At 43.3% G+C, this 17,150-nt stretch overlaps 1 protein-coding gene across 16 annotated transcripts in view; it reads left to right on the forward strand.

Moving 5' to 3' along the window:
* NCKAP5 (NCK associated protein 5) overlaps positions 1-17,150 on the forward strand; it is a 947,559-nt gene that overhangs the window by 826,572 nt on the left and 103,837 nt on the right. For 15 of the 16 annotated variants that reach the window (XM_055316283.1, XM_055316284.1, XM_055316277.1 and 12 more), the window contains 3 exons: positions 1,980-2,081; positions 6,991-7,179; positions 12,635-16,413. In XM_055316283.1, coding sequence (XP_055172258.1) covers positions 1,980-2,081; positions 6,991-7,179; positions 12,635-16,413 — 4,070 coding nt within the window. The remainder of the gene's footprint in view (positions 1-1,979; positions 2,082-6,990; positions 7,180-12,634; positions 16,414-17,150) is intronic. The other variant, XM_055316286.1, reaches the window with a different exon arrangement.

A 17,150-nucleotide genomic window follows, 5' to 3' on the forward strand; every position in this document is an offset into this window, starting at 1 on the left:
TAGGAGGATGCGTTTGTACATACCTATATTCATGCAGAAAGCAAAGGATGACATCATATATTTGATAAGGAGTGAAGAGCAGCCTTGAACCAAATTACATCAGATGTCTAATCTAGAAGGACTCTTCCCTAAAATCACATGACATACCACTCAAAATCATCATTTCTCTTCTTGAATGTCATTTCCTATAACTTCTTGGACTGTTGGCATATTGATAAGTGTATAGGTCTCAGAACATTATCATTCTTTTGGCATGCTCTCAAGCTTTAAAACCTACGTGTGGGTGGGAAAAATATCTTTTTCTTTATAGGCTACAACAAGTATCAGTAGGGTACTTGCTACTCACTGAGTATGACACACCGTGACAGGTCCCAGGGATTAAATGACTGTTGCCCCCAGGAGACTCAGTTTCTAGAGGGAGCTTGAGGTAAAGATTATAAAAATCATGCAGAAACAACACCCTGGCTCTTGTTACCTATTGATGTCTTAGCTCTGTTGGAGAAATGAGAATTTCCCAAATAACAGGCAACCAGGTTAGGATTTAGACCGTTTTGGGTGTAAGTAGCTCAACAAACATAGATTGAGAGAAGCTCAAGTATTGATCTAAAGCAAACAGTGATTTAGAGCTTCATTGGGAAAGAGGAGGATGAGCCCTGGCAGGAAAAAAAAAAAAATTGCCTTTGCTCCTGCAGGGGGATGCAGCACAGTCCTAGCGCTCAGCATCCTTCCTCCATCAGCTGCTGGAGGCGTGTTTGTTGAGTGGCCAGCTGCTAACCAAGTACATAGGGCTCTCACACAAGTCTGAGGGGAGTCCAATGGAGAACGTAGCGAATGTGCCTCATCTTGGTGGAATTTAAGGTCTCTGCCAACAACATGGAACATCCAAGAGGACAGAACAACCCATGAGCACCCCCCCCCCCCCGTACTCAAAGATGATCTTAACATTAATTAGTGGCACAGAATCTGAAGCATTTCCTGGATCAGCATCAGTATGCAGCAAGGCCTTTCCAGGGAGGAAAAGGAATAGAAAAACTTTGCATAGGTGAGGGAAGCACGCTTAGCCACATTATTTACTTACCCAATTCGATTTTTTAGTGTCTGAAGTCACAAAAGTTGTAACCAAGACAAACCAGGCTACAAGTACCATTTTAAAATGTCATCGGCCTAGCAGAAACATTAGACATAAATCAAGAGTTTTATTGTATTTGCAATTAAACAGATCAAATTTAATGTCCACAGAAAAGTCTTAGTAATTAGTATAAAGATTAATATAGTGAAATAACCCTGGTTTAGCAGGCCTCCCAAGCAAAGCTGAAATAAAGAATTGAGTATATAATCAAATAGCATGTGAATATTAATGCACAAAATCCTCCAAGTCCCCAGATCCCAGATGCAATTATTTTCTATTCACATTAATTGTTCCTAACAGATGACATTAATGACTTTGAGTTAAAATGTGTCCAAGGGAAGATTTCACAAGATCAATGCTGTTTAGAAATAAGGTCACTTTTATAATTATTTGCTCAGATTTTAACCACTGCTCAATGTAATAAGGTTAATATGGTGATTGTTTCCTAATGTGAATATCAGAAGTTAATTTTCATACTAGCCAATAAGTGTATCGGATGATCCACATTTTTCCTGCTATTTATTTTCCACCTACTACTTATTTTTTTCCTATTGCTTATTTTCCAGCACAGACTGACAGATTGTGAGAGTGTGATTATTATTTATAAGCTTTAGTTTGCATATATATATGCAAACTAAAGCCTATATATATATACATATAATATACATATATATAATATATATATATAATATATATATTGCTGATAAACTAGAATAAACTTTTTTGAGTTAGGATATATATTATCTAATCTAGAAATGTCAACTCCTTTGAGATTTAGCTGTCCAAGGCAGGATTTTGAAACAAACAATTAAGTCATTGCTATGCAATGTTTCTGCTTGTTTTTACCTAGAAACTTCACTCACGCATCTTAGATCTTTCATCTGGAGATTTGCTTTCAGATGTGGAAAGAAGCCGAAGTCTGACGCAGTCACGAACTGATGTTGAGATGCATGTGAGTTTCCCTTTTGCCATCAGATGGCTTGTTTAGGTTATTTTCCTTCCATCAAATATGATGTCACAAGTGAACCATAAAGCGTATCCTTGAAGCATTGTCAGGCAGATAAAAATACCTCCCTTTCTTGTGTTCTCTGAAACTCAGTATCATGTCCCCCAGCTGATAGAGTAAGCGGAAAGTGTCACTCCCAGCAAAAATATCATAAATCTTGGCTTTGTCCCCAAGATACCTTTTTGGGTATTGATTACATCTCAAAGTCTCTGAGAAATGGTCAAGGAGCTTTTTATTAAAGCCCATGTCCTATATTATTCATCCTACTTTTATGATATATTATGTATGAACTTTTAAAAATTCATGGGATGTACAGTTTTTTTTCTTTAGCTAGGGTTAGCATTGTGCTTATTTGGCAAAACTTTAACCAGTGTGGCTTTTAACTCTCATTGACATAAGGAGAGTAAGTTGGGAAATACAAGAGCCAAATAAATATGTAATGAAAAACGTTAGGCTTAAAACAATGACAGATGAACATTTGTGGATAATTGGCTTTTGATTTTACTATATAATTTTATCAGTGTAGATAGGATATTCTGTATCAAAGGTAAATATTCTCAATTTTGATTGGAATTAAATTTCAGTGGAACGCTGTCACTTTAAACATTCATGAAGACCTTAATGACATCCAATCTATCATAAGGCCTTAAGGTCAGAAATTTTTTTAAGTGTGCAGTTTTCATCCAAGAAACTCCTGCCATCATTCTCTCTGTCTCTCTCCTTTTTTTTTTTTTTAAGGATTTTATTTATTTACTTATTCATGAGAGACACACAAGAGAGAGGCAGACACATAGACAGAGGGAGAAGCAGGCTTCTCGCAAGGAGCCTGATGCGGGACTGGATCCCTGGACTGGGATCACGCCCTGAGCCGAAGGCAGACGCTCAACTGCTGAGCCACCCAGGGCTCCCATCTCTCTCCTTTTTGTAACTGAAACTGTGAGTTTTTATTGTGTTTATCACAGTAAGTAAGGATTTTAAAGCCCACGTGTCACTCAAGGTAGTAATATAAAATACACAATGAGAAAAATACATTTTGAATGTCGCAAACAGTATACTCTGCCACTGAGGGCCACACAATTAAGATGATATTACAACGGAAACCACTATATATAAAAGAGTAATTTTAATAATAATCACTATCTGTTATTAATTAGAGCTCTTTCTAGTTGGGCCAGGATACATTCAGGAGTTCTGCTTATTGTCAAGGGCCTTACTTGGTGCTATATATACCATAGTGGCTAGGACCTGGGTCTGACATCGGAATATTGTACTGGCAACAGTACAAGATCTGTTCTATGAGGCAAGATCTTAATGCCTCATGCCTCAGTTTCCCCATCTGAAAAATGAGCATAATGATATTTCCTGTTTCTGAAAATTGTGGTGAAGATTACATGGCATAATCCATAAAATGCAGATACCACAGTGCCCACTAACAACACTGGGGCAATAACAAGACCTCTGCTGTTCGGCTGTCTTCCATTCTTCTTCGAACTTGGGACTATGCCACAGCCACAGAACACCATGGCAGAGATGAGGAATGATAACAGAGTGGTATCTGCTAGCATGTCTCTCTAGAAGCTCACATCGGTAATTCCCAGAAACAAAGTGCACCAACACTTTTGGCTGTTGCTCAGCCCAGTTCTGGTGTGCAAGGTGCCAGACACTTGTATAGAAAGAAGTACAATGCGGGGTCTCTTAGGGAGACTGTAAACTTGTGATTTCATTTGAGAGTCAAGATGTGTATAAAGGGGAATCCCTGGGTGGCTCAGCGGTTTAGCGCCTGCCTTCAGTCCAGGGCGTGATCCTGGAGTCCTGGGATCAAGTCCCACATCAGGCTCCCTGCATGGGGTCTGCTTCTGCCTCTGCCTGTATCTCTCTCTCTCTCTCTCTCTCTCTCTCTCTCTCTCTCTGTCTCTCATGAATAAATAAATAAAATCTTTAAAAAAAGATGTGTATATAAAAAAATTAATAATAGTAGCAACACCTAAATGTTACTAAACATCACTATATGCCAGGAGCTGTTCAGATTTCACAGTGATCTTATGTGGTGGGTGCTTTCCTCATCTCCTTTTATAAAGAAAGAAACTGAGGCATGGAGGGGTTAAGTAACTTTCCCAAGGTCAAGGAATTAGCAAGTAGGAGAGCCAGGATTTCAGCCTAATAAATGGCTTTAGAGTTCAAGCACTCAACCACAGAACAGTTAGTTATTCATTGGAGAAGATAATCCCGCTTGATAATCATGTGCTGATGAAGGAAACTGCAGGAAAAAGGAGTTCACATTACAGCCATGGTGTCAGAGATTCTGGATCCCTTTTTAATTCAAACACTGTTCTTCTAAGGTGGGAGAAATATGAGAGAATGTCCCAGTAAGGAGTCCTGGCCTGCTTCTTTGTAATGAATTATTCTGTAATTGCCCCAACACACACACACACCACACTCACACACACACACACACACGCACACACCCTCTCCCCGGTGCTCTGGACCATCTGGGTAGGCTTAGAGCATTCCCTTCATCCTGTTCCACACAGTCCAGATCAGGCTGTGAGGTGACACAACTTGTTACTAAGTAACCCACATAGGAGGTAGACCTCTCTCATAGCTTCCCCTGGGGGCTTTCTACTCGGAGTTCTGGACCAACAGCATCGGAGCACTGAGGAATGCCCCAAAACTACTACAACTCAGATTCCGCCTCAGAATTACTGCATCGGAATCTGCATTCCACAAGATCCCAGATGATGCATGTGCACACTGAGGTATGAGAAGCCTGGCTTGGCTGGGAAGCCTGCACTTCTCTGCTTATCACCCCCAACCCCACCTGCCTCTACTTGATGACACTGATGTGCCTTTCCCAACTGCCAGAAGTATCATCTACCACATATGGGCATCTGAAGTTCACTCTCATGGCAGAAACAGCAGTTCCTTCCATTGCTAGCTCTGAGATCAAATTTACTGTCATATAAATCCAACATCCATACAGGAGGTATACACATGGGCAACAACCAGGCCTGGATGCTTATCTGTAAAAAGAGTCCTGGGAATTGAGTTGAGTTGCAAAAATAGATATTGTTTTGATAGGTGTCATAGGAAGGAACAGGTGGGAAAGAGAGAGGGAAATCACATAAGCTTCAGTGCTTCGGAAAAAGGTAGAGTCCAGACTTTAACCAAAAGCTGCATAGAGTGTGAAAAGGGCTATTGGAAAAGTTTCAATCTGGAAGGCCTTGCAGGACATAGTCACAGTCTCTTTCTGGAGAACAGACTTATCTCCCAGAGCAGAGGCAGTCCTGAATAAAACTGCCACCGCGCTTTAATCAAACAACAAAATTGGCGAGAGATTTGGGGATGGCGAAAGTGGAAAGCTCATACGTAGAAGTGGAGCGTGGTGTGTCACTTCTGAAACTTTTTTCCAACTATGTGCCGTGGCTCAAGTGTCAGTGACAGGTGCTCCTGTGCAGCAGCACCACTAGTTGTCCATATCTCTTATGGTACAAATACAAACTCCCCTTAACCAAGTTACATGCAGCAAGAAGCAAGGTCATAAATCAATAGATATTGCTGAGTGCTGAATTTTAAGACAAGTTTCTTCTTTCACTGATATTTAGAGCCAAATTGCTGGGGGGTGGGGAATAGAGTAGTAAAATTTCTTGGCATTTTTAGATCACTTAAAGGGGTTGTTTTGCAGCAAAAATGAGGTATTGATAGCAGGCAGATGCCTGATATCAAAAAATCTAACCTTATGAGGCATTTATGGATATTGATTAGAGTGGAAATTAAACAGACCCTCTGTACTTATGTGGGGGGCTAGCATGTCCCCCAGGTACTCCCAGAACAGCATGTCTTTCCTTCTTCAAGTGGGTATTTGGAATTGCATTTGGAGAACAGTAATAAGTACTCAGGTACTAAAGGTGCCCATAAAGTGTCAATAAATTGCATAAGTAAGAGGCTTTGCCCTTCTGCAAACGACACAAAGACAGATGGTTCCCCATCAAAGAGTTTCTAAGATAAGCTTTATATAGATAGGGAAGAGGAATGAGACTATAAGGAGGGACTTTATTCTCATGATCAGGATGCTAAATTAATTTAGCTTGTCCAGCTCTTGGAGCTTCATCTGTTACATTAGGGGCTGAGAAGGTGGCTGTCAAGATGTGCTGAGATGTTTATGACTTTGTTTCCTGTGCCTCTGCAGACCCCTAGACTTCTAACCTCCTGGATCTTTTGCGTAGAATCCAGATCTAGTCAATGTGACAGCGTTTATCATTTGGACAGCCAACTGATATGAAAAGTTCTATAACCTTTACAACAGAACCTTGTGATTCCACATTTTGGTGTTCCACTGGACAGGGCTTCCTGGGCATTTGATACCTGACTTGAAATGATGCTGTCAGAGCCATAGGGGACCCTGAGAGTGATCTGGAATGCTGCCCCACCCTACAAAGGAAGACCTCAAGGTCCATGGAAGTTAAATGCATTCTTTACTCAATATCTCATGCCAGTAGCGATGTGAGATTCAGGTCACTAGACATCCAGTCTAGTTCTCATGCTCTTGAACCCTACAGCCAAAGATGCTACTCTGTCTTCATTCTTTAGTACCATCAGTTGTGTCTTGATACACTAGCCCCATAAGGTGGACAGTATTGTCATTGTTCCCTTTTTTAAAAATATAGGGATTAAATATTTCCTCCTACTGTGTTAGTAAGAGGCAGAGTCCATATTGGAACCCCTGGCCTGTCTGACCCCAAAGCTGTGCGTCTAACCATTAGGCTACCTTCCCTTCTAACTCATGATGATGTTGAATTGGTATCTGATGTCCCCTAAGCAAAGGCATCACTCAGAGCTGCTCTGCTTTTTTTTTTAGGAATGCCAGCTGACTGCAAAATCAGGAGCCCCTGCTTTGAAATGCCCTGGTTTGGGGGTTGTCATTCCTGGTCATCTCTGTCCTCGAAACAGCTGCAGCAGCAGTGAGCTGTCTCTTTCGAGCACCTGCAGCGAGTACTCCAGTGGCTCCTCCTACACGTGGCATGATGGAAAGAACCTCAGGAAACGGGTAAGGCCTCCTTTTAAATGGCACTTTAGCATCAGAGTGAGCCGGAAAAGAATCCTCTTCTGGTGGGAAGGTGGAAGGTGGAAGGGAGGGCTAAGAAGGGAATGACCATTTGCTGAGTATCTGCTCACTTACTCCTCAAAGCTAGACACAGGGATCTCGTTTTCTCTATTATATGGGAGAGGAAGCTGGCTCACACAGCAAGTGAGGAGTGGAGGGATGATTTGACCCAAATGACTAGGATGATATGAGAGGGAGTTTGGGGGAGGAAGATATTTTCCATCTGTGCTTTGCTAGAACCCACAAAGTTCGTAGGATTTGTAACAAGGTGGCCCTGACCTAATGGAACTGACCATGCTTCAGACGAACTCAGACATTTCCAATTAGTTTTGTGGACACTCTCTATCACTGTGATGCTCAGAGAGACTTGTTAATGTCCACTGCAAAAGAGAGTGAGCAAGGCTACTTGCCAAACCATCCCAGACTGGGCATCCCTTGAGAACTCAAAGAGAATGTTTTTTCCCCCATGGACAATAGGGAGGGTGGTGCATCATCTCAGAATAAATGACCCAAACTTTTGAAAGTATCATTAGCTTTGTCAGAATTTACTACTCAAGCATAGCATGTATTATATTGACCTCCTTTACTCAGTTTTATAGCCTCATAAAACACTAATGGACTATAAATTGGAGGGTGGCATGGCCGAGAGAGACAATACCATGGTAGGTGACAGGGACCGTGGCTTCCATGGAGGTAGGTATGCTCCTACTCAGATGCCAGGAGCTCTTTTCCTGGGTTGTTAACTAACTCCTGCTGTTACCCAGCTCCCATCTGCAAAGGGGGCCCCACAATTGAAGATTCCTTCACTGTCTGAACAAGCATCTTTGCACACTGGAGTAAGCTGAGTGCTTAGAATAGCTATCTTTGCAGTTTCCCGATGTTAAAGAAAAGCAGAGTCCACAAGAATGGAAACCCCATATCAGAAGATTTGGAGGTCATTTTTTCTATCATTTGTGTAAACTCCATTTATGATTGGAAGCAAAGAACCTGGAAAGACTCTATAACCACCAGAAAATAGTAGTGAGGGAGTAGCTTTGTCAGACTCTGAACAAGAACTTGGGAAAGATTTCAAACTTAAATTTAGAGCTTATTCCCTTGGACTCAGGCTCTTAATACAAAGTATGTATATTATCAGAGTTGTTCCTTCTAAGCAGATGTTCGAAGTTCTGAATAATGACTTCTGGGGCCTGGTTCTTAACAGACTGGGAAGATGGTCAGGGACGTTCCCTGTCTTTGTGGTTGTCACCAGCTCCAAATCCCTTGCTCTGCTCTCTTCACTCCCGCTCTCCCTCCCTCTCCTTCTCAGAGCCTTTATCTTTTCTTTCTTTGCCTTGACTTGACCCTCTTTTTTTCCCCCCTGAAATTCTTCCAATTTTAATAACCCTTGATCTTGTAGGGAAACCTCTTCCCTGAAAACAGAGAAATTAAATTCTTATGTGCTTCATATATACTCGGGCAGCTGTGATCTGGGGATTTCCTAAGGTCCTGTCCCAGAATGGATTGCAGTACCAGCATGCCTATCACATCTCCCAGGGAGAAGTCCCAGTTCTCAAGGATGCAGCAAACTAGACCCACTCCCACAGAGACATTTAAATTTACATTATTTCAGGAACTTCTACAGCACTTACCATTTACCAAGTACTCATTTAGTATTAACTTACATAATAAACTCATAGAATATGAATTTGAATCTGACCACAATATTAACTTACAGGATAATAAATATGTGCCCAATGGCTCTTTTATAATTCACAAGTATTTTTTTAAATGTTGTTCTGTATGGATACAGAAAGGAAGCCAGCATGAGATGCATTAGGCTTCCTTGGAGAAGGATCTGGAGAAATCCTACTTGGAGAAATCTGGATCTAAGTCACGATTTCTTACCACATGCCACGCAGCGTTGGTAGTATTTCACAAGTATTAGCTCATTCAGTGCTCATAAGAGCCTTTTTAAGTAGGTTCTCCTATTTCTCCATTATACAGGTGAGGAGATTGAGATGTGAGGAGATTGAGATGCTGAGAAACTAAGTGGCGAGCCAAAGTTCTCATAGCTAGTGGCAGAGCTGGCTATTTGATTCCGGAACTTTCACTCTTTACCTTGCTGATATAGTGGCTTTGTTGAATCAGCCAAGCTTCAAATATTATTCCAATTATTGGGATGGATTTATTATATTAAGAACAAGAATGTTCTTTAAAATATTCTGTAGAACTATTGTCCAATCAAGAAATAAAAAAAGAACTGTGGGCATCAAACCAAGGCCCCTGTTTTAGCAGCAGCACCCTTCAGCCCAGAACAGCTCTTTTATTTTTTCTTTTTTTTTAAGATTTTATTTATATATTCATGAGAGACACAGAGAGAGAGGCAGAGACATAGGCAGAGGGAGGAGAAGCAGGCTCCATGCCAAGAGCCTGATGTGGGACTCGGTTCCGGGACTCCAGGATCACGCCCTGAGCCGAAGGCAGATGCTCAACTGCTGAGCTGCTTGGGATGTTCAGGCATCCCAAGAACAGCTCTTTTCCAAGCAATGCATGAAGCTGCCTGTGGGAATGCCAGTTTCTGCCTCCCTCTCTCTTAAGGGGATTCATTCCCTTTTTTTTTTTCAATTTTACAGATTGTTCCAAACTCTTCTCAAGTTATTAAATACCATAACATCCTGTGGAAAACTGATTGAGGAATGTGACTAATCTCACAGCATAGAGTGCCCGGGGCCCTGGGAGGTTTGCAGCTACTGGCCCTGGGATGAATCAAACCACAGGGGGCAGGCTGTGAAGAGGCAGCAGGAGGTGGGCTGAGCACATCTTCCAGGGATTGAACAAATCTGCCTTTTTCGAGCTCTTATAGGGTACTTTTGCCTGACTTCTCTTCTTATTGTGAACGTGACTCTCAGAATCATGGAAATTCTTAGAAATCCAAGCAGTGGCAGCCTGCTCACTGGTTGGTCTATAATACCCAAAGTAACTAACAGGATTTCTCCTGATTGCCAAAGAAGTTTTTAACGGCAAAGAAGCAAAGGAGAAGAAAGGGGAAACATCACCAAATAGCATTTATGCACAGCAACTTCTGACCTTGGTGAATTTTCTATAGAAAATACATAATTTGACTTAAAAACAATTAACATCTAACAGATTAAAAAAAAACAAATAAACACCATATGCTGTTGTTGATAGCAAGGGTAATTTTAATGGAAATGTCTTAGGTACAAGCAAATATTCACAGCTTACTAAAATGCCAAGGTTCCAATGTAAGTTTCTGAGACTTTTTCTCCCTCTACGTACAAGCCCACAGTCTGTGTTCAGTTATGGGGGGGGGGGGCAGCTGGTACAGAGAGGCCAATGGGAGTTTCACTCTTAGCCAAGATGGGCACAGAGCACACATCTGACATCTGAAACCACCAGATTCACACAACATTTACCCTCTTTACTTCTTGTAAATGCTATACAGTGAGGCTATATAGTCTTCTGGTTATTTCCTAAGAGTACCTTGAACCTATCTTCACAATCCAGGTCTTTTCCATCCCACTTCTTCTACCTGAAAATCATTTCCCCCCTATTTAAACTCATCCTTCATTCAAGGACTAGAGAGGATTAAATCATAGAGCCTTAAAAAAAAAAAAAAAAAAAAGACTGAGGTCAGTGCCCAAATCCCACCAATTTCCCTGAGTCTTGGTTTGTGATTAAACTCTGCAGGTCCCATTCAAGAGAGGGGCGTAAGGATAACCTATGATCTCTATTCTGACATTGACTCACACAGAGGAGAGAATGGAGGTTCAGCTTGGCTCTAGTAACATCGCAATGTCAGTAGGTATGCAGGCTCTAGGGGCAGCCTGCCTGGGTGCCTATCTCCACAACACTACTTTGGAACTGAGTCATAGGAAGAGCCTGGGAAAGCAGAGTGGAAACCTTTGTTCCAGCTGTTCCTCAACTGTGATTTCCAGCAGACTAACCATGCTGCCTCTCGGTTGCCTCCCTAGTAAAATAAGGTTGATAATGTCTCCCTCATGGTGTTGCTCTGAATATTAAATCAAAGCCCTGTTCAAGTGGCTGCTACACAGCAGATGCTTAGGAAATGCAAGTTCTCTCCTGCCCTTCCACTTCTTGTTAGCAATACTGTGAAATATATGAATGTGTGGAAAATAATGCCTTTTATGGTCATTTCTTGGCCAAAACTAGCACTAGTATTTAGGATAGTATGAGGGACAGGAAGTTGACCTTTCTTAGTAGGTGAATCATTTACTATAGGGTTCTAACAGTCAATGCCCCACTGCTAGATGTATATGTTTCATAGATGTTTCCTCTCTATCCTGAAGTTATAGAACTGTCAAATCTTAGAATGGAAGGACCATAGAGTTAGGGACCAACTTGCTTTTCCATTTACCCTCTCTACCTGTTGTAAATGCTATACAGTGAGGCCATATAGTCTTCTGGTTATTTCCTAAGTGTACCTTGAATCTATCTTCACAATTCAGGTCTTTACCATCCCGGTAATCTATCCGGAAATCACTTCCCCCATTTTTATTTATTTTTATTTTTTTATAAGATTTTATTTATTTATTTATTCATGAGAGACACACAGAGAGGCAGTCATAGGCAGAGGCAGAAGCAGGCTCCCTGTGGGGGGCCTAATGTGGGCCTCAATCCCAGGCTGGGATCACAACCCAAGCCAAAGGCAGATGCTCAGTCACTGAGACACCCAGGTGCCCTGCTGCCCCCATTTTTAAACTAAGGCAAACTCATCCTTCATTCAAGGGCTAGGTAGGTTTAAAAAACAAAACAAAACTGGGGTGCCTAGGTGGTTCAATCAGTTCAGCATCTGTGTTCAGCACGGGTCATGATCCCAGGATCCTGGGATCCAGCCCTGTGTGGGGCTCTCTGCTCAGTGGGGAGCCTGCATCTCCTTCTCCCTCTGCCTGCCACTTCCCCTGCTTATTCAGTCTCTCTTGCTTGCTCTCTCTCTGTCAAATAAGTAAAATTTTCAAAATAAATAAAGAAAATAAATGAAAAAACAAAGCAAAAGCCTCCTTTTATGACTTTCACAGCTTTTCCTAGCAAAGATTTGATCTCTCTCCTCTGAATTTCTGCAGTTCCTACCACATTGGTATTTCTCACTTGCTTCCTTGACTTCTGGTTATCTGTACCCAATCTCCTCTTCCCTGCTGGCCTGCATGCTCCTAGAGGGCAAGGTCATTACCTACTACTTCATTATATCCTTGGCTACTTAGCTTAGAAGCTGGAAAAGCAGAGATTCACTGCATAGTCAATGATTAATTTGCATTAATTAATGTCTGCACTTATAGATGAATACTTAACCACTAGAATCAAGTCTAATGAGGGACTTTTCCTTTATACAGTTGTGATCCACATGGATCAGTGATTTCTGATACCTATTTTTCTTTCCTAGAAATCATCACAAAACTGGGATAAAAGGCTAAGTATTGACTCTTCGCTCCCAAGTGGCTTTGCTAGTCCTACAGATGAACTACCTCCAACTCGTATCAAGGAAAGTCACATTTTGGAAGGACTAAGAAAGCTACAGAAGCGAAGAGTGTTACTTGAACCTCCATCAGTGATAACCAAATGGGGTTATAAAGATTGCATGAACTCCAATGAAGGAATATATTCTCCAGGAATTAAGAGTAACAGCCTCAAGGAATACCCCCCCTGCAAACCAGCTGACATGAGGAGCCCCTGCAAGGAGCCCCATGAGGCATTTGTTTATGACACAGATTCCCATGATGATGCTGATGAGGACTCTTCCTCCTTAGCATTGCTCCAGGCAGCTCCAAGCCAGAGCTGCAGGCTGCACAGTCGTAAATTAACCCACAGTGTTTCTGACAGCCTGTTTGGCTGGGAGCTGAATAGAAAACACTTCTCAGAAGGCATGTCCTCAGTTTACCCCAGGGAAAGGCCTAAAAAGCTGACTAGTTGTGCCAGCAACTGCCCCTTGGAGAGGAAGCTATACCCAAGTGTGCAGCCACCTCAGGTACAGAGAGAGAGGGAGCCACGTGGCCTGGGCCGTGTGGCTCTCAGTCTCCAGTTTTCAGACACCGATGACAACGAAGCCCTCGATGAATTGCACATAGGTAGCAGTGACGAGAAAAGCCCTTCAGACTTGTCACTGACCGCTGACACTGACAAGTCCATGGAGAACCTGGACATCATGGGATTTGGAAAATCTCAACTTGGGTCTCCTGATGAGGAGGAAAAACAAGTACCCATCCCCCTAGAGAGTAGGCCAAAGACATTTAGCTTCATTAAGCAGCAAAGGGTTGTAAAAAGGACTTCTTCAGAAGAATGCATTACTGTCATATTTGATGCGGAAGATGGAGAGCCCATTGAATTCAGCTCTCACCAAACTGGCATTGTCACTGTTACCAGAAATGAAATTTCCATCAATCAGGCCCCTACTGGACCCAAGGCAGAACACACTGAACTTTTACCTCAGGGAATTGGTCATCTACCGACAGCAGCTGCTGCAGGAGACTACACTTTCTTAAAGAGACCTGAAGAGGAGATGGAGAAAAACATTCCAAAAGATGATGTAGATAAGGTTGCTGTGGTACCCAGTGGCTCTTTCAGCCCCAGGACAGTCACACAAAGTACTCAGCAACAAAGACCGGCCAAATCAACACTCAATTTGTCATGCCAGAGTAACTCTAGGTCTTCAGTGTCCATGGGTATCTATCAAAAGCAAAGTCTGACAAAAATCCCTGCCAGGGGCAAGTCTTCACCTCAGAAATTAAAAATCATGGAGCCTGAGGCCACCTCGAGAATCCCCTCATCTGACCCAGTGTCTCTTGAAAAATCACCAGCTTTAGCTCCTGGGAAACTTTCACGGTTTAAGAAGACTGAGAGCCCAGCACCCCTTTTTGATTTGCGGCCAGATCCACACATTCCAAAACACCCCAGCCAACTGCCTCATGGTCCCAAACTATCCAGCAGAAAGGACTGGGCCCCGTGCTCCAAGGGTCAGATTCCTCCATTGCAGTTACTGCCAAGGCCCCTCATTGAGCCTAGCGACGATACAGGATCCCCGATGAGGGATAAACACCGTGACTCTGTGCTGGAGGCTGGGGTGAAGTCACCATCCCCCCCGCCCCCTCCAGACAGGGCAGGCTCCCTTCTCATCCGGCCCAGTTATGACTACTTGACACCACCCTCATCGGCCAAGCCCGAAACCAGAGTCCCCAGTGAAACAGCAAGAACCATCCTCAAATCCCCCCCTCTGAAAGGATCCTCTGCTCCCATTATTTCTTCTAATCCTGTCATGGCTGGGGAAGTGCTGGGGAAGAAATCTTCTGTGGCCTTCAGAAAGCCTATTTTCACTCACCCTCTGCCCTCCACAGAAACAGTGACTCAAACCAGATGTTCTGCTCATCCCCCCTCCAGTTCATTTGCCATGATGGCTCCAGGGCCCCCAAAGGTCTCTCCAAAGAGAGACCAAAAACCCAAAACCCCACCTCACCAAACACTTGGGACCACACAAACAGACACTGGGTTACGGACTCCCAAGAACTGTCCTTCCACCCATGAGCCCCTGGAAATACTATCCTCCAAAAGTGTGTCTCCAGGAAGAAAAGGACAACTGAATGACTGTGTCCCCACATCACCCAAGCCTTCCTTGTTAGAGGTGAATGAGTCACCATCATCTCAGGTTAATAGTCACTCATCACCGCCACCCACCAAAAGCCATAACAGTCCACATGGTTGTCAAATTACTCATGAGAAAGGGCTGAAAACCCGCCTCCCGGTTGGGCTCAAAGTTCTCATGAAGTCTCCCCAGTTGCTCAGGAAAAGTTCCACGGTGCCAGGGAAACATGAAAAAGACAGTCTGAATGAAGCATCTAAAAGCTCTGTGGCCGTGAGCAGGTCCAAGCCCCAGGACTCGGGGAATCCAGTGAGCCCAGAGACCACGGCGGATGAAAGAAATGGGACTCCACTGAGTTTTCAGTCACAAGACGGTTTGGCTGAAGGGCTACCCCTGGAAATGGCCATGCCAGAGTCCTTGGAACACAGCATCCCTGGGGCTGATGGAAAAGATGGGGTCGAAAACAGGTCTGTGAAAAGATCCCTTTCCTCCAATAAGCCCCACCTGAAGCCAGCCCTGGGCATGAATGGAGCCAAAGCCCGCAGCCAGAGTTTCAGCGCTCACTCAGGAGACAAGCCCCCAACGCCTCCCCTGGAAGGGCCAGGCAAGGTTCGAACTCAGATCATCACCAACACGGCCGAGAGAGGCAATTCTCTCACCCGGCAGAGTTCCTCCACCGAGGGCTCGCCCAACAAGACCCCCTGTGCCCCGATGTCCACGTCTGACAGTGTCCTGGGCGCTGGGAGGCCTCCGGGGCATCCCTCCCCCAGACAAGGCTCCCTAGGGAGTGCAGGCAGCTCAGGCAGCCAGCACGGGAGCCCAAGCAGGTTGCCTTTGAGGGTCCCTCCAAAGCCCGAAGAGCTCCTGGCCCCCTGCGGGACGGAAGCTGAGCAGGGCTACGGCCAGGGCAGGTACACCAGTGTGGCTGTCCCTGAGGAGCCCAGCAGCGACCCCTACAGATGCCCACCCACCCCAACAGACTGCCCAGGAGCCCTGCAGGATACAGGGAGGACACAGCATCCGAACAATTTTGAAACGAGCAGGACCTCCAAGCTAGAAACTTCTGGAAGGTGTCCAGATACGTCTACAACCAGAACTGGCACTGTGAGCGCCGAAGCCCTCGTCTCACCCACAATTGAAGAAAAGGTCATGTTGTGCATTCAGGAAAATGTGGAAAGGGGCCAAGTGCAAACAAAGCCCCCCTCTGTGGAAGCAAAGCCAAAGCCTGGGCCATCCTTTGCCAGCTGGTTTGGTTTTCGGAGGAGTAGGCTTCCAGCTCTCAGTAGCAGGAAAATGGATGTGTCTAAAACCAAGGTGGAAAAAAAAGATGCAAAAGGTTTGGGGTTTGGAAACAAACAACTAAAATCGGAGAAAAAGAAAGAGAAAAAGAAGCCTGAGCCACAGTGTAAAATAGAAAATGAGCTTACCAGGAACGCCAAGTTGGCAGAGGGTCCAGACAATAGTTTACAAAACAAAAATAATCTGAAAGCACCACAGGACATGTACGACCAAATGAAGTTGGAACCAAGAAATCGACCCAGCCCTGTTGCGTGTTCAACAAAAGATACGTTTATGACAGAACTTTTGAACAGGTAATGTGTTGGGGGGGGGCGATAGCAAGGGGTCCCCCCCACCCAGAACAAGGAGAGCTGTTGACTTCCTGCACATTAAGTGCCAGTCAAGCATGTTTTCATACAAACAGAAATACAGAGTAGCAGTCTTTTCTACATTAGCCAGAATTTAAACAATGAAATAAAAGTTAGCAATAAAATGATGATTTAGTCCATGTTACTTTGTTAACCAAACCAATGGTCTTTGAAATTAAAGAATAGTAAGTTTTATCAAGGTTGATAGAAATTCAACCTACACGGGAACCATGAATGTACCCACATGGCATGAAATGGAAGAAAATTACACATACATTTTAAGGTATGCCGACTTCATTGATTGTACCAAGCAAACGTATACTTAGAAACTTTCCAGAGGTAATTACATTTCCCGCTGATCTTAAGCCAGACATGTATTTAGCAATCACTCTTCAGTGGCTTTTATTTGGCTCCATCCTTCCCCCACCTCACAAGCAGCAAATAAATAAATAAATAAATAGATAAATAGATAGATAGATAGATAGATAAATAAATAAATAAATAAATAAATAAATAAATAAATAAATAAATAAATAGATCAAACAATCAATCAATCATTGTCAAATCTAAACTGCCACACTCCTGGAATGTCAGATGAAGATGTGATCAAGGCCCCTGACAAACATTTATCACTCAAAGGTTTAAAGACAAAGCGATACAAAGAGGTTACTTTAAACATTAAA

The sequence above is a fragment of the Nyctereutes procyonoides genome, unplaced genomic scaffold, assembly GCF_905146905.1.
Source record: "Nyctereutes procyonoides isolate TBG_1078 unplaced genomic scaffold, NYPRO_anot_genome, whole genome shotgun sequence".
In the NCBI taxonomy this organism is placed as follows: Eukaryota; Metazoa; Chordata; class Mammalia; order Carnivora; family Canidae; genus Nyctereutes; species Nyctereutes procyonoides.